At 40.6% G+C, this 19,525-nt stretch overlaps 1 protein-coding gene across 5 annotated transcripts in view; it reads left to right on the top strand.

Annotated features, from left to right (window-relative positions):
• The window catches only part of LOC115205099 (follistatin-related protein 5), a 156,717-nt gene that overhangs the window by 105,583 nt on the left and 31,609 nt on the right, over positions 1-19,525 (top strand). For 2 of the 5 annotated variants that reach the window (XM_029770730.1, XM_029770731.1), the window contains exons 7-9: positions 11,147-11,313; positions 15,399-15,413; positions 18,505-18,625. In XM_029770730.1, coding sequence (XP_029626590.1) covers positions 11,147-11,313; positions 15,399-15,413; positions 18,505-18,625 — 303 coding nt within the window. The remainder of the gene's footprint in view (positions 1-11,146; positions 11,314-15,398; positions 15,414-18,504; positions 18,626-19,525) is intronic. The other 3 variants (XM_029770733.1, XM_029770734.1, XM_029770732.1) reach the window with 2 other exon arrangements.

Genomic DNA, 19,525 nt, shown 5'->3' on the forward strand with positions numbered 1-19,525 from the left:
TTGTAATGTACTATATTGATTGTTGATTAATAAGAAGACATTGACTGAAATTTCTACACTATAATGCCAGAACATTGCAATTTACTGAATTTATTCAAATCAGATCTTTCTGCGATATAAGACTGGAACACTTATGATACATATGATATATATGATACATTCAGTTTATTAATCACACAGGGTGTAGGAAAGCTAGGTGGTAGAACAAGCACATCTCTACAAAATGCAATGTCATGTGTACCATAATCTTTCTTATAGACGTTAGTAGAGGTCGACCGATGATGATTTTTCAATGCCGATACCGATTATTGGAGGAACAAAAAAGCCGATACCGATTAATTGGCCAATTTTTATATATATATTTGTAATAATGACAATTACAACAATATTGAATGAACACTTTTATTTTAACTTAATATAATACATAAATAAAATCAATTTAGTGTCAAATAAATAATGAAACATGTTCAATTTGGTTTAAATAATGCAAAAACACAGGGTTGGAGAAGAAAGTAAAAGTGCAATATGTGCCATGTAAAAAAAGCTAACGTTTAAGTTCCTTTCTCAAAACATGAGAAAATATGAAAGCTGATGGTTCCTTTTAACTTGAGTCTTCAATATTCCCAGTTAAGAAGTTTTAGGTTGTAGTTATTATAGGAATTATAGGACTATTTCTCTCTATACCATTTGTATTTCATATACCTTTGACTATTGGATGTTCTTATAGGCACTATAGCATTGCCAGCCTAATCTCAGGAGCTGATTGGGTTGAAGTCATAAACAGCGCAATGCTTGAAGCACAGCGAAGAGCTGATGGCAAACGCAGGAAAGTGCTGTTTGAATGAATGTTTACGAGCCTGCTGCTGCCTACCACCGCTCAGTCAGACTGCTCTATCAAATATCAAATCATAGACTTAATTATAATATAATAAACACACAGAAATATGAGCCTCAGGTCATTAATATGGTCGAATCCAGAAACTATAATTTCGAAAACAATGTTTATTCTTTCAGTGAAATACGGAACTGTTCCGTATTTTATCGAACGGGTGGCATCCATAAGTCTAAATATTGCTGTTACATTTCACAACCTTCAATGTTATGTCATAATTATGTAAAATTCTGGCAAATTAATTACGGTCTTTGTTAGTAAGAAATGGTCTTCACACAGTTCGCAACGAGCCAGGCGGCCCAAACGGCTGCATATACCCTGACTCTGCTTGCACAGAACGCAAGAGAAGTGACACAATTTCCCTAGTTAAAATAAATTCATGTTAGCAGGCAATATGAACTAAATATGCAGGTTTAAAAAAATATACTTGTGTATTGATTTTAAGATGTTTATGGTTAGGTACACATTGGTGCAATGACAGTGCTTTTTTTGTGAATGTGCTTGTTAAATCATCACCTGTTTGGCAAAGTATGCTGTGATTCATTGATAATGCAGGTAGCCTAGTGGTTAGAGCATTGGACTAGTAACCGAAAGGTTGCAATATTGAATCCCTGAGCTGACAAGGTAAACATCTGTCATTCTGCCCCTGAACAAGGCAGTTAACCCACTGTTCCTAGGCCATCATTGAAAATAAGAATTTGTTCTTAACTGACTTGCCTAGTTAAATAAAGGAAAAATAAAAACGCAGGACAAGCTAGATAAACTAGTAATATCATCAACCATGTGTAGTTAGCTAGTGATAATGTTAAGATTGATTGTTTTTTATAAGATAAGTTTAATGCTAGCTAGCAACTTACCTTGGCTCCTTGCTGCACTCGCGTAACAAGTGGTCAGCCTGCCACAGTCGCCTTGTGGAGTGCAATGTAATCGGCCATAATCGGCGTCCAAAAAGGCCGATTACCAGCTGTTATGAAAACTTGAAATCGGCCCTAATTAATCGTCCATAATCGGTCGACCTCTAGACGTTAGTCCTCCTCCTCCTTCTTGTCAATGTCAACAAACAGGCACACAGAAAGACAGACAGACAAACAGACAGAAAGGAAGAATTTCCATGAAAACAAGAACACTGGCTTCATCCCTATTGAACATTTCAAGGCTCTTGTCAAGGAGGGGTAAGCTGTTGAGATGGTCACATTCGGAACACAGTCTAGAGAGGTATGCAAGTATTGGAGCAACGTTGTACTTTGAACACACCGGTGCTATTAAGAACCCTCCTGTGGAGCTAGAAGGCAATTACTTAATGCATCCCTGGACACTCAGCTGTGTGTTGAACTCACTCCATCTCACTTTTCATCAGTCTGCTGTTGATATGGCTCACCGGCACACCTTAATCAAACATGCCTTTGAGACACACACACACACACACACACACACACACACACACACACACACACACACACACACACACACACACACACACACACACACACACACACACACACACACACACACACACACACAGACACATAGACAGACAGACAACACCCACTTGTCTATCGCTCAATATTTTTCACAGTTGTGAACCGCATGATAAGGAATAGGTGCTCACTTGAAACAAAATTGACTTCAAGAAATAACAAATAGCAAATGATAAATATGGGAGCATCAGAAGGAGCGGCATGAGTAAGAAAGGCACCGACTCCAAATCATCATCGCCCCCTTAAGATAAACCCCAACTATGCCTTCGATTTGGCACATTTTTCTCAATGCCTTTTTCAAAAAGTAGTTGTGATGAAATTTGTCCAATTAGAATGGTCTTCAGCCAAGTTGAAAACTGATGTGTGGTCAGTCCCACGAGGCTCCTTCACCAGCTGCTCTGAAAACAAGGCCCAGTGCTGATCACTCAAAGGTAATCAGCAAGACCATTTGCTCAACTTTTATAGGCTTCGCTCACATTAATAACCTCGGAGCAGAGGTATTTATTTCAATTGGCCTTACCTTCAGTTTGCTTTCTGAAGCTTCAAGTCTCGTTGAAAGGATTACTGGTATTGGCAAGGTTGTTCATATCTGCAGACACTGATATTGGAGCAGGTAATTAAGTCGAACTAACCCTGCTATCAGTCTAGGGAACCCTATACCCAATTGGAGTGATTTAGGGGTCGTTCAAAAGCATGTAACAGTACTCCACAATATATATATATAAAAAACAGCAGCGGTAGGGACACACTCAACAGGACTGATGACACCTCTTTGAAAATGTTGTGCCACAAGTATAAAATATATGATCAAGGGAAAGCACAAGAGAGGGAAAGAGAAAGAAACAGAAAACGAAAGGGCTAGGTGAGCAGGGGAGTAGCAAAACGACAGTGGGTAGCTATTTATCTCTTGCCTGCCCCTTTGGCTACTACACTTCTTGCAGCCCCAGTTATTTTCCTTGACAAACACTGTTCCTCTACTGTGCCATAGGTGATTTAGACTCCGGTGGTGGGCATGGACCACCATCCCATTATGGGAACAGTCAGAGAGAAAATGAAAAGCCAGACCCAGCCTATTAATCACTAATTACAGGCTGGATGTTGAAGGTTCGGTCCCTCCCAGGAGAAGAGCCATGGAAGTCCAAAACAAGATGAAAGGAGCAGCCAGGCCACTTGCCTTTCTGATAAATCAGAGGCCAAAGAAGGTGAGCCAAAATGTCCAGCAGCCTGTGCTCCAGTTCGATCTATAAGGAATTGCCCATTCTGTGACTTCACATGCAAATCGTTTTCCCTCCGACGGTATGATGATGATGGAGCCCGCCGCCTAGCAATTGATCTTTTTAAACTCCCCCATAACTTCCCCCGTTTCAATCCCCCCGAGATTGCCTGTGAATCAAGTTTATCGCTCGGAGCGCATTTCCAAAGCATTAAGATACAAGGGACTGTAATTGAATGGTTAGGGAGGATATTATTGGAGGAGATCTTGTGGGTATATCCCGTCACTATGAAGCCTGCTGGGTTTTGAAACGTCCATGCGTCGTGTTAACGGTGATGTTATCAGGGTTGTTTTGCCAGCAGTGTCGAAGGGTAGGAGGATCATAATAGAGCCATGGGTAGGAAGCTCCTACTTGGATATTCTATTGTTTGTGGAGTAGGATGTCCGTAGTAGGCATCTGTATTTGTTTATGTGATATTGGCCGACAGAGTTCAGTGAGCACGTCAAAAGATGACCACCGTTTGCTTTCGGCAACCATATTTATTTGGAATATTTTGATCAACAGTGTGTTTATGTAATCTTTAAACCCGTCTGACGATATTAAATCCTTGTATGAATCTCTATCTGCTTCTAGGAAAACATCAAGTAACTTTTTTACCTCGGCTGTATCCAATAAACTCTGAGCTGAACTCTGAAAATGAGTTATTTCATTGTTTACAAACTCGTAACATCACAATAGATTAAGTTTGCACTCAATCATTTGTAATAGATTTTACCAACTTTGTACAACTCTTAGGGCAACATATCCATTGTTTCTGTTGAGGGTCATTAATGGACAACTATATTCAAACATTGTCTCTGATTTTTACGCCGATTTAGGTCAGGACTGAGACTGGACCATTCAGGAACACTCAACACCTATTGGAAAGCCATTCTGGTGTGTGTTTGGCGTTAACATTTGTGTATTTGTCCCGCTGAAAATATAACTATCCCAAGGTTAGTTATTCAAAAGATGAGGCAGGGTTTCATCCAACTTTTTATCTGGGCTTTGCTCCTTTCATGTTTCTTTCATCCTGACAAACTCCCCAGTCCCTGCCAGTGACAAGCATACCCATAATATGATGCTGCCACCACAATACTTACAAATACAGAGGTTCAACAACATTGCATTCACTCCACAGCGCTGACCTCTATGACAAAGTGAAAAGAGGAAAGCCTGTGTTTAAAAAATCCACAGAAAATCATCCATTCTGTTTCCAACAAGGCCGTTAAGTAATATACAGCAAATAAATACACTTTTTGGCCTAAAAACAACTGGCTTGGGTTAAACACTATACAACGCATCACAGAGTGAAACCCTCTGTATTTTCTAATATTGTGGTGGCATCATGTTATGGGTGTGCTTGTTATAGGCAGGTACTTGGGAGTTTGTCAGGATCAAAAGAAACATGCGAGGAGCAAAACCCAGGTAAAATATTAGAGGAAAACCTGTCTGTCTTCTGAAAATCTGACCCTATAATATAGTTTTTGTCATAGGGAACGATTTTAATACTGAAGACACACCAGAATGGCTTTCCAAGATGTGTTGAGTGGTCCTGAGTGGTCCAGTCTCAGGCCCGACTTACAGTGCCTTTCAAAAGTATTCATACCCCTTGACTTGTTCCACATTTTGTTTGTTACAGCCTGAATTCTCACCCATCTATACACTATACCCCATAATGGAAAAGTTAAATAATGTTTTTAGAATTCTTTGCAAAATTATTGAAAATTAAATACAGAAATATCTAATTTACATACTGTAAATAATCACACCCCTGAGTCAATACATGTTAGAATCACTTTTGGCAGAGGTTACTGCTGTGAGTTTTTCTGGGTAGGTCTCTAAGAGCTTTGCACACCTGTATTGTACAATATTTGCACATTATTCTTTAACAAATTCTTCAAGCTCTGTCAAGTTGGTTGTTGATCATTGCTAGAAAGCCATTTTCAACTCTTGCCATATATTTTCAAGCCTATTTAAGTCAAAACTGTAACTAGGCCACTCAGGAACATTCAATGTCATCTTGGTAAATAACTCCAGTCTATATTTGGCCTTGCGTTTTAGGTTATTGTCCTGCTGATAGGTGAATTTCTATCACAGTGTCTGTTTGAAAACAGACTGAACCAGGTTTTCCTCTAGGATTTTTCCTGTGCTTAGCTCTATTCCATTTCTTTTTATCCCCGCAAAACCCCATAGTTATTTCCAATGACAAGCATACCCATAACACCTTGCTTGAAAATATGATGAGTACAAAACAGTGATGTGTTGTGTTGGATTTGCCCCAAACATAATACTTTGTATTCAGCACATGAAGTCAATTTCTTTGCCACATCTTTTGCAGTATTACTTTAGTGCCTTATTGCAAACCGAATGCATGTTTTGGAATATTTTTTATTCTGTACAGGCATCCTTCTTTTCACTGTGCCAATTAGGTTAGTATTGGGATTAACCACAATCCATCCTCAGTTTTCTCCTATCACAGCCATGAACTGTTTTAAAGTCCCCGGCAACTGAGTTAGGAAGGACGCCTGTATCTTTGTAGTGACTGAGTGTATTGATACACCATCCAGTTCACCATGCTCAAAGGTATATTCAATATTACATTTTTTTTTACCCATCACCCATTAGGTGCCCTTCTTTATGAAACAAGCACCTCCCTGGTCTTTGTGGTGGAATCTGTGTTTGAAATTCACTGCACGACTGAGGGACCATGCAGATACATGCGTGGGGTACAGAGATGAGGTAGTCAGTCAACTTATTATGTAAATTGTTAAGCACATTTTTACTCCTGAACTTATTTAGGCTTGCCATAACAAAGGGTTTGAATACTTATTGACTCAAAACATTTCCGCTAATTTGTAAACAATTCTAAAAACATAATTCCCCTTTTGACATTATGGGGTATTGTGTGTAGGCCAGTGACACAACATTTCAGTTGAGTAATCCATTTTAAAGTCAGGCTGTAATGCAATTTTTTTGGGGAAAAGTCAAGGGGTGTGAATACTTTCTGAACACACTGTGAATCTGTATTTGAATCTTGCTGTGCATCAATGACTCCCAAACAAATTGAATGAGCTTGAGAAATTTTGAAAAACAAAATAATAATAAAACTTACCCAAAGAGTTGTCTTATTCAAAATGATTCACAGCTGTAATGGCTGCCAAAGCTCCTTCCATCAAGTATAAACTCTGGGGTGTGAAGACATACGCAAACATTTTCCATCATTTTTCTTTGACTTTGAAAATGTGGACTAGGTGGTGTAGATCGATAGGAAACAAATCTAATTGATTCCCTTTTTAGATTTAAGGTTAAGGCAGCAAAATGTGAAAACTTAGAATGGAGTGTGTAAACTTCCACTAGTATGTCCTCTTGTGTCTTGGATTTAGTGTTCCACATGGGAATTTCACAATGGACAATACATTGTTCCAGGACAATCGTATGCAATCCTCTGTCCATGAGAAACATCTCCCAAGAATTATTGAAACAATGTACATATTCATGACTTAATGACACAGTTAGCTTCACTTGCTCTTGAAAAGAGCAATCCTGTTTAATTTTTCTAGTGATCTTTTAAACCCTATAGTAATACTGGACATGCAATGCTTGGGGTTATGAACCATTTTAAAGCATTAGTCAATACAATCTTGACTCAGGGCAAGAGTGCAGTAAAGTATATCTTTATTTGTGTTTCCTACATAATTGGGTGTCTGATGTCTTCAAGCATTGATCATATGGGGGTTATTCCAGTTCAGGAATCACATAAATGGTACAGACACAACAAACAGATTGACTTAGAAGATCGTTATGTATTAACAAGACTTTTGCTAAAAGGTAACCTTCACCACATGCAGAGTTTAGCCTAATTACAGCTCATCAAATCAAAGTGGTCGCATACACCAATTTGCAGATGTTATCACAGGTGCAGTGAAAGGCTTATGTTTCTAGCTCCATCAGTGCAGTAATACCTAGCCATACAAAATAATACACACATCATCCAAAAAGGTAAAAAGAAAGAAATTGAGAAATATCAGAATGAGCAATGTCAGTCCGGAATATACAGTTCAATCGGAAAGTATTCAGACCCCTCAACTTTTTCAGCCTTATTACAGCCTTATTCTAAAATGGATTAAATAAAAACAGTTCCTCATCAATCTACAGTCGTGGCCAAAAGGTTTGAGAATGACACAAATATTAATTTTCACAAAGTCTGCTGGCTCAGTTTGTATGATGGCAATTTGCATATACTCCAGAATGTTATGAAGAGTGATCAGATGAATTGCAATTAATTGCAAAGTCCCTCTTTGCCATGCAAATAAACTGAATCCCCCAAAAACATTTCCACTGCATTTCAGCCCTGCCACAAAAGACCAGCTGACGTCATGTCAGTGATTCTCTCGTTAACACAGGTGTGAGTGTTGACGAGGACAAGGCTGGAGATCACTCTGTCATGCTGATTGAGTTCGAATATCAGACTGGAAGCTTCAAAAGGAGGGTGGTGCTTGGAATCCTTGTTCTTCCTCTGTCAACCATGGTTGTCTGCAAGGAAACCCCTGCCGTCATCATTGCTTTGCACAAAAAGGGCTTCACAGGCAAGGATATTGCTGCCAGTAAGATTGCACCTAAATCAACCATTTATCGGAAATCAACCATTTATCGGAAAAGGCATTGTTCGTCACCAAACTGTTCCTGGATGGCTGGGAGAAGTTTCTCTCGGAGGATGTGTCGGTACCATTCTTTATTCATGGCTGTGTTCTTAGGCAAAATTGTGAGTGAGCCCACTCCCTTGGCTGAGAAGCAACCCCACACATGAATGGTCTCAGGATGCTTTACTGTTGGCATGACACAGGACTGATGGTAGCACTCACCTTGTCTTCTCCGGCCAAGCTTTTTTCCAGATACCCCAAACAATCAGAAAGGGGATTCATCAGAGAAAATGACTTTACCCAGGCCTCAGCAGTCCAATCCCTGTACCTTTTGCAGAATATCAGTCTGTCCCTGATGTTTTTCCTGGAGAGAAGTGGCTTCTTTGCTGCCCTTCTTGACACCAGGCCATCCTCCAAAAGTCTTCGCCTCACTGTGCTTGCAGATGCACTCACACCTGCCCGCTGCCATTCCTGAGCAAGCTCTGTACTAGTGGTGCCCCGATCCCACAGCTGAATTAACTTTAGGAGACGGTCCTGGCGTTTGCTGGACTTTCTTGGGCGCCCTGAAGCCTTCAGTACAACAATTGAACCACTCTCCTTGAGTATGGTTGATTTAGGTGCAATCTAACTGGCAGCAATATCCTTGCCTGTGAAGCCCTTTTTGTGCAAAGCAATGATGACGGCAGGGGTTTCCTTGCAGGTAACTATTGTTGACAGAGGAAGAACAATGATTCCAAGCACCACCCTCCTTTTGAAAATTTTGACATTTTCACTTAGGGGTGTACTCACTTTTGTTGCCAGCGGTTTAGACATTAATGGCTGTGTGTTGTGTTATTTTGAGGGGACAGCAAATTTATACTGTTATACAAGCTGTACACTCACTACTTTACATTGTAGCTTAGTGTCATTTCTTCAGTGTTGTCACATGAAAAGATATACTCAAATATTTACAAAAATGTGAGGGGTGTACTCACTTTTGTATATATATATATATATATATATACATACAGTATGTATATGATGGTGTGTATAGACAGTATGGAAAGTATATGTATTAGAAAAGGTGTGTACAGCAGTAGTTATATAGGATGAGCCATGACTAGAACACAGTATATACATATAAACTGGGTAAAACAGTATGTAAGCATTGTTAAAGTGACTAGTGTTGAATGACTCTATGTACATAGGGCAGCAGTCTCTAAGGTGCAGGGTAGAGTACCGGGTGGTAGCCAGTTAGTAACAGTGACTAAGGTTCAGAGCAGGGTACTGGACGGAGGCTGGCTAGTGGTGACTGTTTAACAGTCTGATGGTCTGGAGATGGAAGCTGTTCATCAGTCTCAGTGCCAGCTTTGATGCACCTGTACTGTCTTCCCCTTCTCAGTTGTGTTTCGGTGCGCTAAGCTAATTGCTAGTCTCCGGAACTGGGCTTTTCTTTCATTAGGTTTTTGTATTTCATGCTCTCAGGAGCAGAACAAATTGAGTCAGTGTTTCCTTTTGCTCTGTTGCTCATTAGCCCAAGAGGAAAATTAAAAGGCTCACACTAGTTACAAATCTAGTTACATAACAGAGTTAAAGGGATGCTTGGGTAACATATTCTTTTTTCATTCATTGTCTCATTGAAGAACTGGAAGCGTAATAGTCGTTAACCATCGACACCCTTACTGGCCACACACACAAGTTTTCCGTTTTTCCAAGATGTTTTCTGTGCCTTGAATCCCTTGTAAACTAAAAATAAGTTAACATTAACATTCATATATATTTTTGATAAAGGCTTTAGATTTATGGCAGCATAATACAGCATATTGTTATAGAATAATATGCTTTCAATAGAGCAATCAGTGATGAAAGCAATATGTGGAGGACTGGGGTTTCTTTTGGGTTGCCGGTGCATTTCAAATAATCTCTTTATGTAAATATTACATAAATATGGTGGCGTTGTGGGAAATTGAATAGAACACCCACAATCCCTTTGGAAAAGTCCACATGATAATATGAATAGCTAGTTGGGTGGAAGAAATCCTTGGAGATATGGGCATGGTTTAAATTAAATGTACATTAAACCTCTTGTTTACTCAATGTTTTTACATAGCTCCTAATTTCATAATTTCTTTCTTGATGTATGAACTCATTATGTTTCCCCTATGCATATTTTACCAGAAAACAAACAATATCATGCAGTAATGTTGTGCCTTGCCAACAAAACACTGGCTAATTGAGACTCTTTCTGTCTATTCTACATTTTCAGCTTGATTAATTCAAAGAATGTGCACAAACACACTGCACCATAATCACTCTGCTTTTCAGTGTGCTGTGCTCTCACACACAAAACATACTTTTGCATGCTTCTTTGATATGTGGAAGTAAATGCATGCACACACACACTGTCACAGTCTTGCGCAGCTAACCTTTTGGGGTCATACAATTCAGTCCCATTCAAAATCCTATTTTCATTAATCCCTAACCCTAACCCGCACCCTTACCCTAACCTTAACCCAAAAACCTAACCTTAACCCTAAACCTAACCCTAGCTCCTAAACCTATACCTAATTCTAACCCTTACACTAATTTTAACCTTAACCCTAAACCCCCTAGAAATAGCATTTGACCTTGTGGGGACCAACAAAATATCCCCAGTTGGTAAAATTTTTGTTTGTTTACTACAGTTGGTCCCCGCAAGTACACACACACACACACACACACACACACACACACACACACACACACACACACACACACACACACACACACACACACACACACACACACACACACACGTTTGAATTCTTACATTTAAGCACCCGGTAGCACAAAAGTGGCTGTTGCACCGCTCTCTATGACTACCCGGTGATCTAATTACCAGCTGTCTTTCTTTCTTTACAGAAGTGTACCAGCTCACCCTGCCAGATGACCAGAAATTGAGCATCACCACGGTAACCGTTGGCCAGAGTGCCATCTTAACTTGTGCAATCACAGGGGAGCAGAGACCTCCCATCATCTGGAAACGCAACAATCAGGTTCTCAACTCGCTGGATCTGGAGGACATAAATGTAAGTGGCGCCTGCAGCCTCACCTGAAATACAGCTGAACTTCTAGTTTTGTAAGACACACACAGACACACACACACACACACACTTTCTTTAACCTGGACAAATCAAAATGTTGACCTAGAGCTTTTGAACAACATTTTGGGTTTGACAGTTATTCACAACGTCAGATATTCAGTCTGCTGAGAGGGACACCAAAGGGGTTGAATTCCAATGGGGAAGCACCTATTTTTACTTCCCGCTGAGCGTGTCATCGTCTCTTACATTGTCTGTGTGCTGAATCTGCTGGTAGCCCCCGACAACCACCATGTCGCTTTCATCCTTCTTCAAAGACAGGACACTTAGCGACTGGAGGTTCAGTGAGTCACCAGGGAACACTGCCCACTCTCTATGTTCTCCCCCTTCAGGGTTGGCCAAGCTATAGCTGACTCGACCATGCATAATTGAGTCAACACTGTCGCATTAGATAAAGGAGGTCCAGCGACGCCGCTAATGTAACATTAAATGTTGATGACCTTTAAAACTGTGTGAGGAATTGCACAGCTGCCGCCAATCATCACCAAGCACCATCATCCCTGGAATTGGATTTCTGTCCCAACTGTTTCCAAGCGCTTCAGCTTCTTATGATCCTCCATTTACATGAAGAATCTTCTCTTCTTCTTTCATGGCCCCGTCCATCGCCGACTCTCCAAGGTGCTTGATGACTAGCATGTGAAAGCAGGCGCACAGCCATTTTTTCCCCCCAGTCCCCTCTATATTAAATTATTCAAAATTTTGTACGGCAAACTGACATGGGAATGCGTCAAAACAAGCCTATGCCGAGTTGGATGAAAGTGAGTGAGCTAGATTTAACTCTTGGGTAAAGTAACGGCCTTGTCAGGTCAAGTTAGGTCGACTTCGATGTCATTCGGCTCCTGTATATGGTAGATCTTTTCTAAGACTGTTTTACTTTACTCGCTCCATGTGAGTAGCATCGATCAACTGCTGAAGACGTCCAATGGAGTTCAGAGGCTTTGCAACCTGAAGGGGGGTCTTTGTTTCCTCCTCTTCACATAGAATAACTTATTTCCCTGTTGAATTGAAGGAGGCATGTTTTATTGTTAGCATCGACATAGTTGATATCAACTGTTATTGTACTAACTGGTTCCTAATACGATGTGCTGTGATGTAGTAGAAAACCAACCTTACACAGCGTTGCGGTGTTACGGACTGTAACAGCTCAATTGAATTGGACACTACACTGTACCGTATGTACACTATTTAAATTCAGTCACAGGCTAATGAAGTCAAGTTGGGATACCTTCGTTCTGTTATGTTAGCATCAGTTTCTGTGCCATTCAGGTTTCTGTGCCATCCAACTGTATTCTGCCCTCCGCTTCCCTCAGTGTGAGCTCAACTTTGATCCCGGTGTCTGTCAGCATTGGATTTATTTTCCTGCAGTCGTCTAACAAGGTCGTCCACGACCTTGGGCAGATGATTACCGCAGATAGCCTATTGTTATGAACAGCTCACCAGCCGCGAGAACGACAAAAGACTCAAGAGATTGTCGCTTAGTCTAGTTAGTCAGTCAGACAGTCATTTCTTACTGAACATAAAAGTGTCTGTTCCAAGTGTTTTATCACTAACTAGACTAAGCGAAATAATGCTAATGGTACATCAGCAAAACCCCAAAACCGGCTTACCCTAGATTATTTATTGCCCATAGTCTTGTGGCTAATTGCCAACAGAGTTTTTCATAGCAAAGCGAGTGGATTTATACGCACCTGGTGTTCACCAACCCCCTCTGTGAAGGCCAATTATCCAATTTCACCAAAGTTTCGATATAATTGTGCCTTTTAATATGCCAAGGCCTGAACTGCCAACACTAATTGGAGTTGTACTTCGGTAAATGGATTTCTAGGATTTACACTGTCTAATTTAACAGACCACTTCCCTTTAAGAATGGGTGTTATTTAAAAAAAAAAAAATCTGTCAACAGTCCGACTCAGTGAATCCCACATTAATCCTAATGGTGTGCTCTTATTATGGAGTTCAATAGAGCCGGTTTCCATTTTGACAAAGCAGCTTACTCTAATTCCATGAATATGACAGTTGCTGGGCATTGCATCATCATCCTCCTCAGCTGTTGGCTGGTATTACGATGCTCCAGACAGGAGAGGGCCGAAGCATGATGTAGACTGCAAGGATGAGTGCACTGCCTGGGAAAGTATCTACATTGAGTCTTGTGTCTAGACTGCCTACTCGGCACGTCCGGCGTAGAAGCTTAAGGAATTTATGTTGAATTGTAATAGAGGAGAGAGGAGACAGTGTGTCTCGGTGATGTACTTATCTTGAGAGTCTTGGTTCGCCCTGATCAAGGGTTTATGCGTATTGTGGTTTATCTCCCAATGTTCAAGGGCCTATTGTACTGAGTGGGGTAAAGCAGCTAGGATTTTAATCTATATAGGCTTACTTTACACTGCATGTACTGTACTAGTCAAAAGTTTGGACACACCTACTCATTCAAGGGATTTTCTTTATTTTTACTATTTTCTACAATGTAGAATAATAGTGAAGACATCAAAACTATGAAATAACACACATGGAATCATGTAGTAACCAAAAAAGTGTTAAACAAATAAAAAATATATGTTATATTTGAGATTCTTCAAAGTAGCCACCCTTTTTCTTGATGACAGCTTTGCACACTCTTGGCATTCTCTCAACCAGCTTCATGAGGTAATCACCTGGAATGCATTTACATTAACAGGTGTGCCTTGTTAAAAGTTAATTTGTGGAATTTCTTTCCCTCTTAATGTTTTTTAGCCAATCAGTTGTATTGTGACAAGGTAGGGTTGGTATACAGGAGACAGCCCTATTTGGTACAGGAAAGGAAGACCCAGAGTTACCTCTGCTGCAGAGGATAAGTTCATTAGAGTTACCAGCCTCCGATATTAACTGCACCTCAGATTGTAACAGACATATCTCAACATTAACTGTTCAGAGGAGACTGCATGAATCAGGCCTTCATGGTCAAATTGCTGCAAAGAAACCACTACTAAAGGACACCAATAATAAGAAGAGACTTGCTTGGGCCAAAAAACACAAGCTATGGACATTAGACCGGTGGAAGTCTGTCCTTTGTTCTGATGAGTCCAAATTTGAGATTTTTGATTCCAACTGCTGTCTTTGTGAGATGCAAAGTAGGTGAATGAATGATTATTATTATGGTGTGATGGTGTGGGGGTGCATTACTGGTGACACTGTCGGTGATTTATTTAGAGTTCAAGGCACACTTAACCATCATGGCTACCACAGCATTCTGCAGCGATACGCCATCTCATCTGGTTTGGGCTTAGTGGGACTATCATTTGTTTTTCAACAGGACAATGACCCAACACACACATTCAGGCTGTGTAAGGGCTATTTGACCAAGAATGAGAGTGATGGAGTGCTGCATCAGATGACCTGGCCTCCACAATCACCTGACATCAAACCAATTGAGATGGTTTGAGATGAGAGTGGAGGAAAAGCAGCCAAAAAGTGCTCAGCATATGTGGGAACTCCTTCAAGACTGTTGGGAAAGCATTCCAGATGTGTACCTCATGAAGCTGGTTGAGAGAATGCCAAGAGTGTGCAAAGCTGCCATCAAGGGTGGCTACTTTGAGGAATCTAAAACTAAAATATATTTTGATTTGTTTAACACTTTTTTGGTTACTACGTGATTCCATATGTGTTATTTCATAGTTTTGATGTATTCACTATTATTCTACAATGTAGAAAATAGTACAAATAAAGAAAAACCCTTGAACGAGTAGGTGTGTCCAAACTTTTGACTGGTACTGTACATGTTGAGCTATAAGACTTCTCTATTTGCTATACTTCCTCTGTAAATACTCCAATTCATATCCATTGTCTGAAACACAAAATGCATGAAATAAATTAAGCTGTATGATGAGTAGTGTAACATGGTGGAAAGTGTGCCAACTTCTGATAGTTGCCATTGCCTGCTTTATATGTTGTGTCATGTCTTCCTTCAAAGTTAACCTTTACTCAACTCTTCCTTTTAACTAACATCTAAATATTGAATTTGTGTTCTTTCCCCCCAGCAGATCCCATCACAGGTAGGTTTTATCGGAACTGATGTCATCCACAATAAAAAGCCCACAAAGCTAATGAATTCCCTGTCACTGATACATCCGACCTTGACCTCATATTGAAGAAGTCGGCTTATACACCTGGCCTCACATGTCCTGCCCTGTATTAGGGTCACATCTCCTGCCCTGTATTAGATGCCAATGAGACAGTTCCTTGGTGTTCTTTAAGAGGTCAGTTGGTCATGCAAAGGGTTGCTGAGAGAGTATGGCAGCCATTTATTTCTATCAGGATGGCCTGTAAATCTTCTTCCTTTTCCTCTTTTCGCTCCTCTGTCTCACCTTCCCTCAGCTATGTCTGAGAGGTGGAGGGGGAAGGAGGGGTGGAGGAAGGGTGCGGGGTCGATCGCCTCCAGTGCCTCTAGTTCCACACCTCTGAGTTTCATTTCTCCCCCCATTCATTTTTCATTTAGAAGGGTGACACAATATGCTTTCCGCAGAGGGGCCAAAACGTGCCATCAATTCCCTTCACATAGCGACGGTATGATGATCCGGTACAGCCTGAGTCTCACAATCTCATACCTGATCGCTGTTTATTCGGTCATAGAGGTTGTACCTGCCAAACATGGTGGCCCATGCCTATGCTTTATAGCTGTCTTGCAGGTCTATGTAAGGGACGACATGTACTGACTCTGAGACCTAAACAATGCCATCAGATATGATCAGAATTCTAATTGAATTATGACAAGAAACACAGATTTGCTATCTTTCTTCAAGTCTGTCTGGGTTTCCAGCAAGGAAAGCTGCCTAATCAAATTAGAATGACTACATTTTTATCAACTAACTGAAGTGAGAAATACTCCCATAAAAAATATCAAATTACCTGTGAAAGTACAAATGTTGATAGGCGTTAAAGGAGGAAGTGAATTGAAGTTATTTCCAGATGGATTCATTAGCTTTGGGGCTTATTTCAATGTACTGGAACAGCAGTATTCTTTTTTTATTACATTTTTAAATTTTTCTTTTTACTCAGCATCTAAACTCAGCAAAAAAAGAAACGTCCACTCACTGTCAACTGCATTTATTTTCAGCAAATTTAACACGTGTAAATATTTGTATGAACACAAGATTCAACAACTGAGATATAAACTGAACAAGTTCCACAGACATGTGACTAACAGAAATGGAATAATGTGTCCCTGAACAAAGGGGGGGGGGTCAAAATCAACAGTTAGTGTCTTCCCTGTAACGCACAGCGTTGAGATTTCCTGCAATGAAAACAAGCTCAGTCCAATGATGTTGTGACAAACGCCCCAGACCATGACGGACCCTCCACCTCCAAATCAATCCCGCTCCAGAGTACAGGCCTCGGTGTAATGCTCATTTCTTCGACGATAAACGCAAATCAGACCCCTGGTGAGACAAAACCGCGACTTGTCAGTGAAGAGCACTTTTTGCCAGTCCTGTCTGGTCCAGCGACGGTGGGTTTGTACCCATAGTTGACATGGTGCTGGTGATGTCTGGTGAGGACCTGCCTTACAACAGCCCTACAAGCCCTCAGTCCAGCCTCTCTCAGCCTATTGCGGACAGTCTGAGCACTGATGGAGGGATTGTGCGTTCCTGGTGTAACTCGGGCAGTTGTTGTTGCCATCCTGTACCTGTCCCGCAGGTGTGATGTTCGCATGTACAGATCCTGTGCAGGTGTTGTTACACGTGGTCTGCCACTGCGAGGACAATCAGCTGTCCGTCCTGTCTCCCTGTAGCGCTGTCTTAGGCGTCTCACAGTACGGACATTACAATTTATTGCCCTGGCCACATCTGCAGTCCTCATGCCTCCTTGCAGCATGCCTAAGGCACGTTCACGCAGATGAGCAGGGACCCTGGGCATCTTTCTTTTGGTGTTTTTCAGAGTCAGTAGAAAGACCTCTTTAGTGTCCTAAGTTTTCATAACTATGACCTTAATTGCCTACCGTCTGTAAGCTGTTAGTGTCTTAATGACCGTTCCACAGGTGCATGTTCATTAATTGTTTATGGTTCATTGAACAAGCATGGGTAACAGTGTTTAAACCCTTTACAATGAAGATCTGTGAAGTTATTTGGATTTTTACGAATTATCTTTGAAAGACAGAGTCCTGAAAAAGGGGCGTTTCTTTTTTTGCTGAGTTTATTTGTTTTCACCACCAGCTTGATCATGACACAGCATACATTACATTTGTTTCAGTTGTTTATCATGACCTTGGTAGCCTCACAGATTGGCTTGTCATTTGAAATTGCGCAGTGAAACTTGTAATTGTGTTGCATTCATGTAAAAAAAAAAAATTACATTCTCTCATTTTGCTCTTTTCAGTGATTAGTCATAATGACATTTTCAATTGATTATGTTGAACATAAAGAACATTAGTTCACATTGACTTGTTATTTGTAATTTCCTTATTTTTCCTTATATGTGTATTGTTATCGTTAGATAGGAACATAAGCATTTCGGTGCACCTGCGATCTGCAAATCTGTGTACGGGACCAATAAACATTGATTTGATTTTGATTTGATTACTATAAAATTACAGGCAGACTTACTTTAACTTACCTCTGTTTTAAAACGAGCCCAACTATAGGTGAATTTGAGCCCTAAACGAAAGGCAAAGCAGTTTTTCACTTGATTATAGTTGCTTCCTGGACATGTTTTTGATAAGATGCAGTGCAGGTTTCTCTTTTCATATAAGATAATACATAGAAATGTTAAAGTGTAGCTTTACTCCTATCACATGTCGTTAAGGACCCAGTATTGGGTATTATGGTAGCAGGCATACAAAAAACAATAATTGGAAGATTATTGTTGAACTGCTTGTCTTTGATGGAAATGTATGTCACAGTGTGCTTTTATTGATCATGTCCTCCTTGTCCACAGTTTTCTTTTGCTGCTTTACAAAAGTTCCAATAACACCAATTCTCTCTGCTGCAAGCCCCACAGCCATATTGCCTGAGCACATTTTGCACATTCTCAAAACATTTTCATTTTCCGATCTGAATATCATTCATACTGAGGTGAATTCGATTTTGAACCCCATTCGGGTTTTTTTTGTCCCACACAGTCATTGTGACGTCCCTCTTTCTTCTTCTGCAGGATTTCGGAGATGATGGCTCATTGTACATCACCAAGGTGACCACCATCCATACAGGGAACTACACCTGCCATGCTGACGGGTACGAGCAGCTCTCGCAGACGCACACGCTCCAGGTGAACGGTAAGCCGCCGCCTCTGCTCGGCGGGAACAGAATGGTACACTCTCACACTTCCTTCCGCAGCTGCGTCACAGCCAAATGCCTATCCACGCCAAATGCTGTTAAATCACACCTAAGGGTGCGCCTGGATACTTTGACATGCCACCATTGAGACAGAGATATGTGAGGTGAAATTAAATGCTTACAGGGCTGTCAAGTTTTTTTTTGTATTTTTTTAAATACGCTGAAAGGAAACTGGGAATGCGACATGAGCTTGTTGAGAGTGTTGTTTTGGATCTATAATTCTATCAGAGTGATCAAACTGCTTCCCTTTCTTTCAGGATTATCACTCAGTCAGATTTAACTAATCAAATAACCCTTAGTTGTGTGAAAACGCTTTCAAGTGTTAGATTTGTAATTGGAAAGGAGGCCATGTCTTGTCGATGCCATTTTCATATTAGAGACATGAGTTGAGGCACGCAGGAAAAGATAGTACTTGCTGCTGTCTTAAAACACTCACTGCTGCCGAATTTCTGACAGAAGGACAATCGTTCGAAACAGACCGTTTCCATTAACGATGACCTTAAAGCACACACAGTATCACTCACAGTGTAGTTAATGATAATGTATTGCTTTAATTGGTTGAAAAACAAATTGGCTGGCCCGGGTAAATGCCGCCTGGCAAATGATTTTGGAAATGGATGGGGCGAAAAAGTTCATCTTTGTGCTAACAGCCATCAGGGTTCACCGATGGCCTTTCGCTCAATTATGTGTCAAAACATTGAAAAAACACACATCAGAATTGTCAGGGGATAATGTTCACCTTTCTCTGGAAATACAGTTCGGGGTTCGGTCTAAAAAATACCATCTTTAGATATACTTATGCCCTTATGCATTTCTATATGGCGTGTGAAAATGGTAAG

This window comes from Salmo trutta, chromosome 13 (assembly GCF_901001165.1).
Source record: "Salmo trutta chromosome 13, fSalTru1.1, whole genome shotgun sequence".
In the NCBI taxonomy this organism is placed as follows: Eukaryota; Metazoa; Chordata; class Actinopteri; order Salmoniformes; family Salmonidae; genus Salmo; species Salmo trutta.